We start from the raw sequence: 17,358 nt of genomic DNA on the forward strand, positions 1-17,358 counted from the left end.
GGATACAATGAAAAGTGCTTGAATGGGCTGTGCTTAATGTTTAGTGCTTAAATCCCAAAATCGTACATATTAATATTTTATTTTCTTGGTTCTGTAGTTTCATCAGAGTTCTGTTCTTCGGAGTTTCTGATGAGCTTAACACTAAGAATTACATCTTATACGTTAAGACATTGCAAGCAATATTTTACTAACTAATAGTTGATTAGAATATTATACATTTTTGCATTTATTTTCCTAATTTACATGACATCAATCGAATCGTACTTACATTGACTTGCAGATAGTAGTATATTTATGTATGTTGGCTTTTTTTTGCATAACACTGTTAATCTAGCACCTGTATTAGTTCGAATAAACGCCTTCTCATGCAATGTATGATAAATTATAAAGAATTTATCTCTATCTGTATTCAAATTTAAATCTATAATCAAACTGGCTGAAAAAAATTATCTACTACCAAAAGGAGCAGAAAGGCGTTTATTCTGCTGTTTGCAAGTCAGGTAAGAATTTGTAATAATCTAGATGTCCCCAACTCATTACAGAGACAGATTTTACTTAAAATAAAATTCTATTCTGTCATGAGATCACTTTATGCTTTTTTCAAAATACACATTCTAATATGATTTTTGACAAGAAATTGCTACAGTCTGAAGAAAGAACAAAGAACGAGCGATTTTTCCTGCTCAGAAACTTTTAAACAGAAAATGGTCTTGCGTTTATTCGAACAAATATGGTGAGTGAATTTTTTATAGTAATTGTAAAAAATGCTAATGCATAAAGTTTGTAATTTCATGTTTCAGATTTGTATTACATTTAATTCTTAATATTTTAACTGATTTCTGAGAAACCATTCAATTGATTCTTCTTTTTTCTACAGAGTTATTTTTTGATGATGGGAGAAAAACGTTTGGAAAACAGAGAAAACATGCGGGATGCATTTTCTGATGCTGAAGATTATTTAGATCAAGGTCTAGTTTCTGCTAAACGTTGTGCAAGTAGAACATCTTCTGTAGGTTCTTGGCCTGAGCATTTCAGGCCATCTTTTACAGAAAAGCTGAAATTCAAATCTGTAATGGAAGGAGAGCAAACTGCTTTTAAATGCAAAATGGTTGCCAGCCCAGCACCAAACGTTGCATGGTTTCATAACAACAGACCTATTCGTAAAGATTCAAGAAAGGTTATTAAAACAGAAAGCACAATGCACATTCATAGCTCCAGTTTGGAAATCAATAATGTAGAAGAGAAGGATTCCGGGAGCTACAAGATATTTGCAATAAACTCCGAAGGATCAGCAGAATCAATTGCATCTTTACTTGTTGCACTTAAAGAGGAGCAAAATGAAAACTATCTAAATTTTGTGAAAAGATCAGTGATGGCTCACCAAAGCATGGACACTTTGGTTAAAAATCGGAACGCAAGACTTAAAGTTGATCTTAGGCATGTTGGGTCTCCTTTTGAGAAGAAATTTGAGTTTCAAGGAGCTTTGCAAAATAAGTCAAATTCTAGAAGTAGACTGATGCGTACAATGTATATTGAAAGTACATTCACAGCAACTAAATATGATGATCCTGCTATTAATAGGTCTGCAGTTATATATTCACCTAGATTATGTGGGACAATTCTCAACAAAGATAGCTTGATCGATGAAGATATTAAGATTAAACTGCATCTTTTACGTGAAGCTAAAAGAAAAAAGAGATTTTCTCTTGCACTCTCTGAAGCTTCATTTGACCTAGATACATCAACTGAAAACAATCAAAAATACAGTCATGTTTATTTAGACAGAGAGCGCAGCAGAAGTATGGGAGATCTTAACTGCATGAACCATGCAGATAGTAAATGTCGTTTTGTGTACGAGCAGACAGAGTCTCCAGGTGATTACTTTCGGAAAGGACCTCTTGAACGACAACAACAGACGGAACAGATATTAGGGCTTCCTTCACTGGAAACAGAATTTAAAAATGTCCTTGAAGAAAATATAATTGAAGAATCTTCCAGAACAGAAGTCATAAAGTCATTAAATGAGCAAATATTGAAAGGTGATTCATCCCAAGAGACGGAAGAGTCGCATGAGGATCAATATTGTTTGGAACCACAGGAATCTGGTAAACGTAGTTTTCAGAAAGAATTTTCAGACCAACTATTTGGAAAAATTATTAGTGTGCAGAGAGATTTCCAATCAGATGTTTCTGGGGAGACGTTGGATTATTTCATACCTGGAACCAGAAAAACTAAAGCAGCTGGAGAAACTGAGGTAGTTAAACAGTTTGCAGATACAGTTGAGTGTACAGACATTTTATTGAAGGAGAAAGAGTTTCTAACACCAGTAAAGCAAACTCTGGTGGAGATAAAAGAACCTCAAAAGAAATACAAGTTCAATAAAAATAATGCCATATTTTCTGATCAAAGTGTGCAAAACTCGCTTGCAAGGAAAACTAGAAGCAGTCATTTCATGTTTGACCACTTCAGAGCAACAGAAAAATATGAATCTAGTTTCACTGAAAAGGAAGACATAATGGGGGAGTGCGCACAAAAGTTGATTCCTTCTTTATTACCAGAAAAAAACATCTCAGTTCCTGCCAGCCCACCTTTGGATGCCAATGCAGTAGAAATAAACAAAACCTTGGGTAAATGTGAAGCAAAAAAAGACCGTGTTATTAGTTCTGACAATTTACCTAGAATTATCTTTCAAAAACAGATGCCTGGATCTGATTGCAGAACTGTTTATCAAACCAAATTGGCATCCAAAGAAAATGAGGCAATAAGTGTAATTAACATAAATGAAAAAGTGGTGCAATCTGAAGGCAAAATTAAAGATGATTCCCAAACAATATTACCCTCTACATTACCAGAGAAAAAAGAAATATCAAGTTTCACTAGTTCTTTAATTAAAAACACACAAGAAGATACAAAACATATTCCAAATAAAACTACAAAGGTAAAAAATGAAACATCTATAAGACACGCTGGCAAACAAAATGATTTACTAACCCAAAAAGCAGGAGTTGTTCATGAAATACCTGATCATTCTTCATCAGAGATGATTGATGTGCTCAAAATCAATCAGAAAGAAAGCCAATATGAAAAAGAGATTATAGATTCTGTCCATGTCATGAGGCATTCGCCTTTGACAGCAAAGAAAAGAGAAGCATCAGCCTTTTTTAGCCCAGTGCTAAAACAACTTCAAGTGGGAATAAAGAAACCTCCAAAGGAATCTGAGGTTCATGAAAAAGATGAACCAGCATCTGAAAGAAGCTATGGACATTTTATTTATGTAGAATCGGACTATCCAGTAACAAAATCTGAAGATTGTCATGAAATCCAAATGGCTGTTCAATCCAAGTTAGCAGTAAAACAAATTCATGTGATTGGTGTTTCTGAAATCAGTCAACATGAACAGTGTGAAGGCAAGGTTAAAGATCCTATTTTAAGTTTGGCGCCTTCTGTATCAGAGAACAAAGATGCTTCCCCAACTGTCAGTTCATACCTAAAGGAAACTGTGGGTGAAATGAGAGAATCTCGACATATATCAGAGGTTAATGAAGGTACTAAGATACCTCCTGCCCAATTTGCTGGTGGTATTGTTAGTATAATGAGGAACCTTGTTGCTGAAAAATCTGACGAGGTCCTTGAAGCATCTAATCTTTGCACATCTGTTGAGGTGATTAACATTTCTAATATCAATCAGAACCAGAAAGAACCACAATATAAAAAACAGATTAATAACACAATCCACCCATTTTCACCTGATAGAAATGACGCGCCAACCTCTTTAAGTACATCTGAACCTACAGAAGACCACAAGGCTGATTATATAAAGCAATGTGGAATGTTGTTCCAAGCACAAAAGAAGGTTTTACCAGAGAAACTTGACAACAATAACAAAATGTACTTTCAGTCCTTAAAAGCAGCAAAGGATGCTGAGGAGATTTATGAAGATGAAATCAGACAAAATGAATCACAATCTGAAGCAAAGGTTCCGAATTCCACATGGATGATGAAGGCTTCGCCTTTATCAGAGGAAAAAGAGACTTCAGTTTACAAAAAAGAGATTTCAGTTTCATCGGTGTTTAGAAGAGATTCTCCTTGGAACCTTGAATTTAAGGAAGACCATATGAAAACTCTTGAAAGATTTGCCAGTACTCACAAAGAAGATTCAACAGAGAAACTAGAAAGTGACCAAATAATATCCGATCAATCAGCATTCAGAGAGCCAACAGTGATTAATGCAACTAAAATTGATCAGAAACAACATGAAAGGGAAGTTGAATGCCTTTCTCCAACTATGACACATACCCAAACATCGTCCTTAAAAGAAAAAACACAGACTTTGGATTTATTCAGTTCATTAATAAAAGAGACTCCAGCAGAAGACCATCATTATAAATATAAAGCTATGAACGAATCTTCAAAAGCTGGGACTCCTTCCATTAACCTAAACAAACATTGTCCTCCAGAATTTTTTCAGCATATTGCGTCTCCTAAAATTAAACAAGGAGCTACCTGTGTCCTTGAATGTCAATTTCATGGACACCCACAACCTCTGGTAACTTGGCACAAGGATGAACATCCAATTCCGCAGAACAGGGGTTATCATATTTACTCCACAGAAAATAAATCCTCATTGAGTATTAGCTGCATATGCCAAGAACATGGAGGAGTTTATGCATGTGTAATATTCAACCAACATGGTACTGCAGCAACATCCTGCGTCCTTACAGTACAAGGTAAAATTCATCATACTTTAGTTTTACAATTATCTTTTTTTTTTAAATGTTGTAAGAAGATAATTGAAAATCTGAATTCTTCTTTTTATTTTCATTTTCCAGACCCTGGGCTGCTTGAAGAATCTTTGAAATCATTTAATATACATGTGACAGAAACACTGGAAGACGATCAAGTCCACCAGGTTGAAAAGGAAGTTGAGTCTTACTTTCCACCAGTTCCTGTAATAAAATCCACCCTGCAAATACCGAGTATTGCAGCACCCAAACCACGTCCATTAAGTTTATCTACCCTTTCTTCTCCCGTTGAAATTAAAATAACTGCTCCAACTCCAACACCAGAGCACGATGAAGAAAGGAGAGAGTTATTTCAGATGGACGAGGTTGCTTCCATGGATTCATCTGACGAATCCTCTTCCCAATCAACAAAACATAAATTTAAATTTTCTTTTGATGTAATGTGTGAACCTCCACGTATTGTAAAAGAGTTAGATAAGATTTGTTGTACCGAAGGAGAAACAGTGATGTTTGAATGTCTAATTTCTGGTGAGCCCAAACCTTTTGTTACATGGATTCAAAATGACAGAGCTTTACCTTATGATATGAGCAAGTACCAATTTGAAGGGAGTGGGGGAACGTTTAGATTATATATTAATGGTGTTTCAGAATCTGATGCAGGAAAGTATAAATGTATTGCAAAAAATAAAGTTGGGGAAGCACAGAGTACATCTAATCTCATAATAGAACCTGTAGTGCACAGTTTCATTTACCATCTGAAGAATAATGAGTCTTCTGATGAAGAAACACAATCACCTGTTAGCTGTTTTCTAAATAAAATGGACCAGGATGAAGATATTGAACAGCAATGTCAGAAAGGAAATACTTCTCTTCCATGTAGTGTAGAAACCCCCCCAATTCATGTTATTTCTGAAGGTGGTGCTTTTGTTCCACCCACTGCAGCTGGATTTTCAAGCAAAGATTCATCTTTAAAGGACGAGCATACTGAAGTTGCTTTGGATTCATTGAGTTCTTTTGATAACGAATTTTTAAGTAACAGTTCACCTACAAGACAGAAAAATAATAAAATAATCACAGAATCACTGACTTCCTATGCTGATGAATTTCCACATAAATATATTGATACAATGACCAGAGAGACAGGTGTGACAGGGCAAAAAATGCCAGAAAAAACAATAGAGGAAATGTATTCTATTAGCCAATATTTACAGTGTCTTGATAAAAAGCAGACGCTATCTGAAGTTCAGAAGTTGGATGAAGAAGCAGAATTAAATGATAGGTGTGTATTTTTAGGAGAAATACATGATGATAGTTTATTTTCAGAAGACAATACCAAGCAAGTAGTTGAAAGTAAGAAAGGAGAAACAGAAAAAAATAAGGCAGAGGTGGAGTTAAGTCAAAAAAACAATTGTGATGTAAGTGTAGATTCGGTAGAAACAAGTTCTAAGAAGGATGAGGCAAGTGAGAATGTTTCCATTGCACAATACCTCCTTACTGAAAGGCAGGAGCAGGCACCAGTTCATGATTGGGAAAATAATGAGGCATTTCAGCATGATGAGTCTGGAATAACTTCAATGGAAGTTGAAGATGTAACATTTTCTGCTGTTTATGACTACTACAATCAAAATGAAGAGTGGACACGGTCCCTTTCCCCTGAATCTGAAATGTCATTTGAAATTAGTAGTACAGTTAGTGATGAAGTAGCAGAAAATGAAAGATTTTATACACCGCCATTGGCTTCTGAAAATTTCAGATCTGTTGTATCTGCAGAGTCATTTCATACTCCACCTCAATCACCTGGCTATGTAACTCCTGAAGAAAGATTGCCTTCACTTAATGCTTCTCGTACTTTACTAGAGAGATTTTATACACCACCAGAATATTTTAGATCACCAGTAGATGAGGGTATTGAAACAACACCTATTGAATGTTCAAGTCTAACAGCTGAAGAGCAAAGATCAGAAGCATTTACAACTCCACCACAGGAAGCTGAAGCAAAAGGAAATGAAATGCCTCCTGCATTTATTAAACCCCTTGCTCGAAAAAAGATTCACGAAGGGGGTTCACTTACATTTATAACTGAAGTAATAGGTTGCCCAATTCCAGATGTTAAGTGGTATAGAAGAAAATCATTATTAGAGCCTAATCACAAAATAAGACTAGAAAGGGAAGGAAATTTGTGTATATTAGTGATTCATAGCGTGCAAAGAGAAGATGAAGGAGAGTATGTCTGCAATGCTGTAAACATTGTAGGTGAAGCCAAAAGTATTGCTCAAGTGGATGTTTTAGCACAAGATGCAAGGTTCGTTGCATTGCCACCACCCGTGACTCATCAACACGTCATAGAGTTTGATGTGCAGCAAGAACAAACATCAAGATCTCCTTCGCCTCAAGAAATTCTTCTGGAAATTGAACTTGATGAACATGATGTGAAGGAATTTGAAAAACTGATAAAAATTATTACAATTCCTGAATTTTCTGCTGACAATAAAAACATGGTCATCTCACTAGATGTTCTTCCTATGATGGTTGCTGATGAGCAAACTATAGACTTAACATCAAAACAAAATGAAGATGTGAAAATTGATTTAGAAATCACTGAAATGCCCCCAAGATTTATTTGCCATATTTCTGATCTTGAGATTCCAGAAAACACAGATGCAGTATTTGAATGCTCTGTGACAGGTATTCCTATTCCAGAAATAATGTGGTTCAAAGATGATTTACATATAACAGTAGATGGCATTAAATACATTAGAAAAGATAATTCTAATCATAGTCTTAAAATAACTAATGTCTGTCCTTCGGACAATGGCATATACAGTTGCAAATCAGTGAATAGTGTTGGAGAAGCAACATGTAGGGGTTATCTTGCAGTAACAAAGTCATACATGGCAACTAGAAAAGCTGTAGCTGCTTTATCACTGGGTGGTGCTCAAGAAAGTTCCCAGGAATTAGATGTTGTTGTTGGTGATTCTTTGCTGGATGACAATCAGAGTTCAGAATTTGAGGTTGAGTTTGAATTTGAACAATGTAGAGATGATTCCCAGAAATCAGTGAAACTTGTTGCTGCAACAGAAAAAGGCAGCGAGGAAGGAGGTGAGGAATGTGTGAATATCAACTTTGATGTATTTGCTGAACCTGCCAAAGATGAAATTGTTCAGTTTAAAGCAGAGGCTTCTGAAACATGTTCATTTGAATTTCAAGTGACAGAGATTCCACCCAAGTTTGTGATTTCTCTTCTTGATTGCAACACAACTGTGGGGAGCGTAGCATATTTTCAATGCTGTGTGACTGGTACTCCAAAACCTACTGTAATTTGGTATCGGAATGAGAGAATACTTGAAGGTACCAACTATAGCATTGGGGAGAAAGATTCTGGGCAACATTACTTGAACATTGTCAATGTTATGGAAAGTGATGCTGGAATCTACAAGTGTAAAGCTGTTAGCAAAGCTGGGAATGCAGTCACAGTTGCTGTTTTAAAAGTATTTTGTGCATAAAATCTTTCAGAGTGTCCTTTATACATTTAGAATTTAAATTTGATGCTTATAGATATTTTTGATAAATAGCATGTTTAAGGATATGCTACTTTCAAGCATGAAAATTAAATTGATCTTAATGTTAAGAATTATATTTGATATGGCTGAAAAAATGTAAAACAAACTTCTTGTTGTACTCTGGAGTGATGAATCGGTAGGAAAGCTTTTATTTGAAAGTTTGAAATAATAGCTGAAAAATACCTAGTGTGAAAATAGTGAATGTTTTGGATTAAGAACATGAAAATGTATGGCTATGCTTGAGGCTAGTTTATGGAAAAATATTGATAACTTGAGGGATTTTACTCGAACAACTAATCCATTAATGATCGAACTCTTTAAACAGTGATAATGTTACATCTGGTGACAGAAGATCAGTTCTGTTGAATCACAAAATATTTTTACATAAACTGCAGCCAAGGCTTCATCTTATATGTACGATAATTTTTTGAAACCAATACGGTATCAATGTATAACATTTCTATTAATCCAAATTCCTTATCATTTGGCCCATGACATTGTTTCTCCTTGAAGTGTGTTGAGGAACTTAATATTGAGTTCCATTATTCCCAGCTTAAAGAGGAGTAGATATTAATTTCAAGATATGTTTGTATTCAACAGAACATCCCACAGCATCAGCAAGGGCTTTCCTAAAATATTTAATTCACGGGCTGTTTTCAATGGAAAGTTTAGTTAAAATATTGACATTATCACTATTTCCATTCATGCTATGTGAATATTTTTGTTAAAATTTAGAGTAACCGAAGGTGTGCATTAATGTATGAAAGTTTATTCTTACTTGAGGACTATTATACCTTTTTATGGAAAATGACTAACTTATGGACACTTAGCAGGAAAGTTTAAGAAAAAAAACATCGGGCTGAGGTGTTTTCTTAAGTTTTTAATTTAACAGTACAATAAATTTAAGTGTCCTATTTGATAAAATATTCACAAAAAAAGATGAAACAGTATAGCTTTATTGTTGTGAGTAAAATATGAAGCCATTCACCCAAATTACTGAAAGTCAGTTCCATCTAGTTCATGGTTCTCTATTTCTTGTTTAAGACGTGGCGTATTTAAAAATATTTAGAAGAACGAGGGGGGACATCATTGAAATATACATAATAGTGAAAGGCTTGGATAGAGTGGATGTGGAGAGGATGTTTCCATTAGTTGGAGAGTCTAGGACTAGAGGCCATAGCCTCAGAATTAAAGGATGTTCTTTTAGGAAGGAGATGAGGAGACATTTCTTTAGTCAGAAGGTGGTGAATCGGTGGAATTCTTTGCCACAAAAGGCTGTGGAGGCCAAGTCAGTGGATGCTTTAAAGACAGAGATAGATAGATTCTTGATTAATACAGGTGTCAGAGGTTGTGGGAAGAAGGCAAGAGAATGCGGTTAAGAGGGGAAGATAGATCAGCCATGATTGAATGGCGGAGTAGACTTGATGGGCCGAATGGCCTAATTCTACTCCTATCACATGACTTTATGATCTTAAAATAGCAAGGCCAACTGATGAGGTTGATGGCCACTATGGCTAGTCTAGGATGAGGGGCATAATCTTAAAATTGGAACCAGGTCTTTCAATAGTAAATATTGAAAGACATGCAGACATTAATAGAAGTTTGAAATCATTATCTAGAGTTGACAATTGTGCATTGTCAGTTGTTGATTTTTCATGTAATATTGATTGTTTCTGTTATCAGAAGGTTTTAGTATCACTGGAAGTTTGATCTCGTTGAATGGCTGATCAAACTGATTAATTCCACTTCCTAATTTCTATTTTGATTGATTTGAACATAGGTATGATGTGGAAAGTATTTCAATTTAAAAACTTAAAATTCAGATTATTTATGGATTGGACAATTATATGACATTTTCTGCCACACATATTATGTTGGAAAATTGTCCTCATAACTTTGAGGTATGTAAGCATGTTCTCTTTATATACCATGTGATGGAGTAGAGAGGATAAACAAAAAAAATGGCGTAGAACAATCTAAGAAAGGTTACAGTTCTTGCAGGGAATCCTTGACTTAAAAATAAATATTTTAGTTGCCTATCAAGCGTATTTCCTGCGGCTTTTAAATTACATCTTTATAAGCCTGAATTCACAGTATAAATAATCAACTTTTAGCTATTATTTTCTCGTCTCTTTTTAACCTTTCATCGTATTCCTTATCAAAAATAGAAAGTAATCTATTTCCAGATCTGTACAGTTAGAAAGTACACAGTGCATTTCGCTATCCTTCACTTTCCTAGCCTACTCAGGAGAAAGTGACTGCTATTTTAACTTGTCTTTCTGATATCTTTTGTTGTTAAGGAATCCTGGAAAAAAACACATTGTGTCATTCTGTGGTGCAGTTAATTTGAACACATTATGTCATACATTACTTGTTTAAAATTTGGTTAATTCAATGGTTTTGTTACTTTATTGTATTTGTTAGCTTCAGGCTAGTTTTTGGAGGTTAGCAACGTTTTGGGTTGTTCAGCATCAGAAATGTAAGGATGTAAAGTTTAAGAGTACTTTTGCTGCTGTATTTATGTGTTTTACAATATATGGTGTTGGAGAGAGTCCACTTGATGACATGATGGAGTTTACGGGGTCCTAGAGGGTTTAGTCAGGCAGTCAAATTTTACATTGGATTGGTTCAGAGATTGCAGCAATGGCATACTACAGATGATTTTAGGGTAATTTATGAGTAAAAACAGAAATGCACTCTTTCATGAGTTTGCAAACAATCAAATGGCATCTGTATATTTGTGAATCATATCTTTGCTTATCATTTTAATATTTATTTCCTAAATTGTTGATTTTAAAATGAAGCCAACTCGTCAAAACTGCTTAAATTGTTTGATATTTAAAAAGAACAAGTTTTAATGGTTTGAATTCTGTAGGTTCAATTTATTGAAATTACAAAATAGAAAAAGATACTTTTCATGATATAAGCATGAATATATTAATACATATGTTTCTTTTGATCTCAGTATGACAACCTAGTTGTATGAAAGCATGCATTGTTTCCCTGTCTTGTCTGCCACACTTGACATGGTATAAAGCACGATAAGTATAAAAATTAAGGTTTGTATTTTAGTGAAAATAAACATTTAATGCTGCAATTATTCATTCCTTCTACGGGTTTCTGTTAAATATGTTTCTTATTTGCTGGTTATAGTAATGTGTACACAAACTTCTGGTCTGCTGTCATGTAAATATACAGCTGGTTTGGTATATGAGATATATTTTCTTTTGATTATCCCATCTCTCCATAAGACAGCAACTTGTACTGGGTTGTGGTTCCAGGGTGGTAGTAGCTACCTCTCATATTACTCAGCTAAGTGTTCTGATGTTTATGTATTGGTACGCAATTTGAGGCCAACACGGTTGATGTAATCGCACTCTAGGCTAATACCCACATACTTCCTGTTTGGAGAGCAACCTAGAACTGTTGGGGGTTTTTTACATAATAGCTTGGAGCCACTGAATTTTTAACATTTCATTGCTGCTTCGTTAAGAGATGTTAAATCAGAGATTTATCAATAGCATTTGGCTGTTTTGATGATAGTGAAAATTATTGTATTAATCTTGCTGTTACCAAGGTAAAAGTAGGAATATATGATCTCTTGATTTCTCTTAATGTGACCTAACAATCAAATTTGTATTTCAGTGATGGAATAAAGCTTATATTAGAAATTACTTCTATGTCTTTTGAAAATTTGTAGCATGCAGTACATTTTTGCATAATAATAACATGTTTTGGAGTGTGAGTGGATTTGCAGGTTGTCAGCCACTACGATCATATCTCAACCTACAGTTCCTCTTTCATTAACTTTGATTAAGATATGGAAATATAGATTATGTATTAAATATTTTAATTCACAAATAAATACTCAGAGGACACACATTTTGAATCTATGAATTTGAATAAATGGTATATTAAAGCAAATTTCACTTAAAACCTCTAGTGTGCTATTAAGATTGGCTTCAGGCAAAATAAACTTCCTAAATTGTCTGAGCAAATTCTTTATACAATCACACACTTATATACCTAGATTAATGATAAATATTTAAAGGAGACAAAATGTTATAGAAATGTAACATTTTGAAGGAGAAGGGGTTTGGCACAAAAATGACAAATTAATAATTCTGGTACTTTTTGTTTCATTCCAGTATTGAGCAATACTTGCAGTCGACTTGCTTTCTAAATTTAACCATCTTATTTCTTATACAGAATTTTCTAGCGCTGTAATCATCACTGCTGAAGATAAGAGGGAAGATTTCTACACAAGTGAACTTCATGTGTCTGACAAAACATTTGAACTCAGGCCTGAAACTCCAGTTTCATCAAACATTTTGGACATAAAAACTGAGGCTGAGCCTTTAAAATCTGTGCCAGTATTCATGAAGCATATTTCTAGTATGGAGGTATTTGTGGAAGATGTAGCTAAATTCTCTGTCACTATCAGTGGATTCCCAGAACCCACTATTCAGTGGTTTTATAATGATAAAAAATTGATACCTTCATCAAATCACAAGTTTGTTTATGATAAGGCGGAATATAGTCTAATTATGGCTTACACCAAATTTACAGATGAGGGAGAATATACCTGTACAGCTAGTAATGTACTTGGAAAAACATCATGTAGTGCATATCTGAAAATCAAACCAAAGGGAGGTATGGGAGGGTTTAGGAAATCAGCTGCAAAACCTCCAGTTGCAAAACTGCCAGAAAAAAAGATAAACAAAGAGCCCCTATCGAAAGAAGCTGTGTTAGTACAACAAGCAGTATACAAATATGTATCCAAGGGTGAGGCACCACAGTTTTTCAAAGAATTTAAATCTTTGCAGTGTCTAAAAGGGATGCTTGGTAAATTTGAGTATGTAGTGACAGGAGAACCAATGCCAGAGGTATTATGGTATAAGGGAAATAACCAGATTTTTCCAGGTGTGCAATATAACCTGAGTTACAACTCCAATGGTTCTGGTTCATTAACTATTCATAATATACAAAAGAAGGATAGTGGCTTGTATTCCTGCAAAGCATTTAACACATTTGGAGAAACAACTTGCACTGCAGAATTAATTGTGATGAGCGATACTTTTGTTGATGAGCATTCAACGCAAGAAATGGTTCAGAAGCTTTACGATAGGACCATTCGTGATCAAGCCGTTGAGTTGTGTTGTTTATTCACCGTAAAATCACCTGGTGATACTCAGGCTGAATTACAGGAGAGGGATCAATTGGCGTATACAATAGCCTCTGAAGAAAAACAGTCTGTCCGCAGTGAACAGATGGCCATTTTGAACAAGGAAAAAATCTCTGCAACAGAAACAGCTATTTCAGGAATGAAACAGACGATAATGCATTCTCAAGTGACACAGGAGAGTCTGGGCTTTATTGAGCAACACCATGAACCGATCAAAGGCCTGCCAGAATTCAAAGTACCAAGCACAGAAGTACAATCAAAAAACTGTATACCCACAGTTGAGGAAAAGACTGAAATTCCAAAGGAAGCTATCTTTAATATTAAAGGATTGTCTATTGCAACTTTTAAACCAGTGACAGCGGAAATAGGTATGCCAGAGAAAGAAGATGTAATTTTTAGCCCAAAATCTACAACTCTTAATGTTGTAGAAATGCCAAAAACAGAGCCAAGGTACACTATACACAGTTACAAAGTTGAAGAACTTCAAGAACCCCTTAAAGAACCTTTGTTTGTATTTGAGGTTCCCACATTGCATCAAGGCAAAATCCAAAAAGAAAACAAAATGGAGGTTTGTACAACTGTATCAACGGAAAAGAAAAAAATAAGGGATGAAATTACAGAAGAAATACAACCATTAGATGCTGGAAAGGAATCAAAGTCATTAAAAGAATTACCAAAGCCATTCTTGGCATCTGTTACTGAAAGCCACAAGTCAACCCTAAAGGAGTCTATCTTGAAGGTACAAAAAGCTGGATCACAACAAGCTTTATTAATGAAAGATAAACTTGTGAAAACTGCTTTAAATACAGAAGAGAAACAACCACTTCAAAGTGAATACACCAAAATACTAATTGGATTAGATTGTGCAATCTCAATGACATCAAAAACGGAAGAAAAGGAATCTTTGCATTTACAGATTGTCAAGGAACAAGATACTCTACCCAAAGAATTGTCTTTTACTTTTGAAGTACCCATAGAAGATAAAGCTGATCTGAGAAAGAGTCCAACTTCTCTACATTCATTACTAGCAGAAGAGCAGCACCTGGTACCTTATGAATACACAACTCAGTTATCTGATGTAAAGAACAGCATAGAAATTAAACCAACAAAAGAACATGTATCCACTTTACATTCTCATCACATAAAAAGTATGTGTATTTTTCATAAAGAAGGTATGCTACCCCAAGTGAAACCAGCTGCTCATATCGCAGCAGGTAAATTTGAGACGGCATACAGCAATGCTGTGGTTGTAGAAGAAAACACAGAACTGTTGGACGAACAATCTAAATCCCTTGAAATGAAAATTGAAAGTTTACATTCTGAAGCCAAAACTCATCCTCTTCCTCAAAAGTATCTCCCATCTGCGACTCAACCTGTACAAAAAATCAAAGAGACCATTTTTACAATTGAAGAGAAAGAACAGCATGCATTGATAACTAAGTCTGATGACAGTATCAAACAGTTCAGCACAACAACAGACAGCATGTTAGTGGAAGATGGTTCTGTTGCTATTTTCAAAGGCATTAATGTAGAAACCTGTGGGGATAAGTATGAACCAAAATTACCTTCAGCTTCTGTGCAGGTTCAAGAAAAGACTGTGTCTATGAAAAGTACCAATATGCTCGAGGCTGCAGAAGAAGATTTTGCAGTAAAAATCCAAGAAGAACAGGCAGTAAGATTTCCACTTCAAGAAAAACAGATTATTGAAAAGGAACATTCATCGGATATTAAAAGATCAGAACAAACAATGCTGAAGTTGAAGAAACAGCCGGATCAAACACTACAATCCCATGTAATACAAGAAGATGGAGCACTCCAGAAGGAATTGGCATTTAAGATTACAATTCCCCAAACCATCACTTTAGGTATAGGTGCACAGTTTAAGGAAGCATTTAAAACTGCTTTAGCAAGTAAGCATCATGCAATTTCCTCCATTACTTTTAGCTCCATAGAAGAATTAAAAATTAAGGAATTAAAAGTTCAAATGGAACCTAAATACACTGTACATACATATCAAATTACCAATGCAAATCCACCAATAGATATAACTCTGAATTGTGACGCAGAATACCTCAAGAAAGCTGACCTACAAAAGGAACTGACAGCAGCTTTTCGTTCCATCTTTCGTGAGCAGCAGCAGGCTTTCATAGCTGAGCAGCTAGGTGCAATCCCAAAGTCATTTGATAGGTTAGAAACAGTGTGCATTGGTATTACTCCTTCCATGTCTGTGCTTAGAGAACCCCCGACAAAGATTCTTAAAATAGAGGAGAAAACGGAGGACAATTTAGCTACTCATGTTTCTAAAATGAAAATGCAGAGTGAAATACTAATAAAGGCTACTAAAGACAATCCAATAATTATTAAGGGGCTTACTGATGCCACTGCAGATGAAGATAGCCAAGTGATATTTAGCACAGTCATACAGAACGTTAAAGCTGTAAATTGGTATATCAATGGAGAGAAAATCTCCTCAAAAAATGAGTTCAAATGTTTTCAAGATTTTGACACATACTCACTTATAATCAACAAAGTACAAAAAGAGGAACATCAAGGAGAGTATATCTGCGAGGCATTGAATGAAACAGGAAAATCAACAACTTCTGCACACCTCACAGTTGTAATAAGAGGTTGGATTATGGGGATAAAATCTTTATTATTATGAACTCTAGAATCTAATCCGTTCAACTAACAAAATAGTTAACCATTGTTTTTAGTTAATGCTAATAAAATAATGTAACTAAATATTTCCTACCCCGTTCTTCCATTTCCCTACCTTCCCCATATTTTAATGATAAAATAGTAATTTTGTTACCCATTTAGTATCTATATATGAGACGTCAAAGCTTGATAAGACCACATCAGTTTATTTCATCAATTAGGAATTGCTACTTTTAAATCTTGATTTCAAAAAATGTAATGTGAAATTGATTCTTATTGATGTGATCTTCATAAGCTTTCACTGACAGTAATAAAGAGCTTTTAAAGTTAATTTCATGTTTTAAAAGACTACTGTGAATATTCAATTATGACCCTCTAATATTTTAACATTAACAATTAATTAACATCACCCATCTTTTTAAGTTTTTACTAATGCAATATTGCTTTCATCCCCATATCCACTTTTGAGGAAATGCTAGATATTTATCATTGCCATCACTATATCATAACAAGAAGACAACTGCATATTGATATTTTTCCTCCTAATATCACATTTTGTCAACCACTTTGTTCCAGGAAAAAATCATTTTATATCAATTACTTGCATGCATCTATGCACTTCACGACAATACATTTTGAATTTCATTCATTGAAGTATTATCATTTACTGCCTTGAGCACAGCCACTGGTCAGCTAACACCTTTTAACCATCATTTCTTCTCCACAGTCACTCCATGGATTGTTAGTTTCTATCACCCTAACGTCCTTCATTTTTGAATTTCAGGGGGCACCTCTACACTTTATGCTTAAAGAATTAAGAGTTTGTTATCGCAATGTTGTAACATGTTTTTAAAATTTATATCCGCAGTGCCTCCGGTTTTCAAAAGGAAGATTGAATCACAGGAGGTGATAGTTGCACACGCCACTCAGTTTGAATGTGAGGTTGATCCTATTCCTGATGTGAGATTCCAATGGTTCCGAGCCAGAGCTGAACTTCGTGACAGTGAGAAATACAACATTATGAACAAGAAATATATTTCCATCTTGAAACTTTTGAAGCCCCAGTTAATTGACTGTGGAGAATACACTTGCAGAGCATCAAACCAAATTGGCAGTGTAAGCAGCACAGCTAAATTGATTGTGACTGGTAAGTAGATTAAGCTTTGATTGTTATGTTTCATTTCAACATGTAGTTTTCAATTGTATTTGGCTT

At 34.8% G+C, this 17,358-nt stretch overlaps 2 protein-coding genes across 7 annotated transcripts in view; both read left to right on the forward strand.

The window, feature by feature from the left end:
- The window catches only part of ttn (titin), a 324,330-nt gene that overhangs the window by 68,090 nt on the left and 238,882 nt on the right, over window positions 1-17,358 (forward strand). For all 6 annotated transcript variants that reach the window (XM_033023845.1, XM_033023846.1, XM_033023847.1 and 3 more), the window contains exon 43: window positions 17,014-17,292. In XM_033023845.1, the coding sequence (XP_032879736.1) occupies window positions 17,014-17,292 (279 nt within the window). The remainder of the gene's footprint in view (window positions 1-17,013; window positions 17,293-17,358) is intronic.
- Window positions 649-11,976, forward strand: LOC116975121 (titin-like). Its single transcript, XM_033023852.1, has 3 exons — window positions 649-733; window positions 878-4,727; window positions 4,830-11,976. Exons 1-3 carry the CDS (start codon window positions 731-733, stop codon window positions 8,243-8,245), a joined length of 7,269 nt encoding a protein of 2,422 aa, XP_032879743.1. The 5' UTR covers window positions 649-730; the 3' UTR covers window positions 8,246-11,976.

This window comes from Amblyraja radiata, chromosome 7, assembly GCF_010909765.2.
Source record: "Amblyraja radiata isolate CabotCenter1 chromosome 7, sAmbRad1.1.pri, whole genome shotgun sequence".
Lineage (NCBI taxonomy): Eukaryota > Metazoa > Chordata > Chondrichthyes > Rajiformes > Rajidae > Amblyraja > Amblyraja radiata.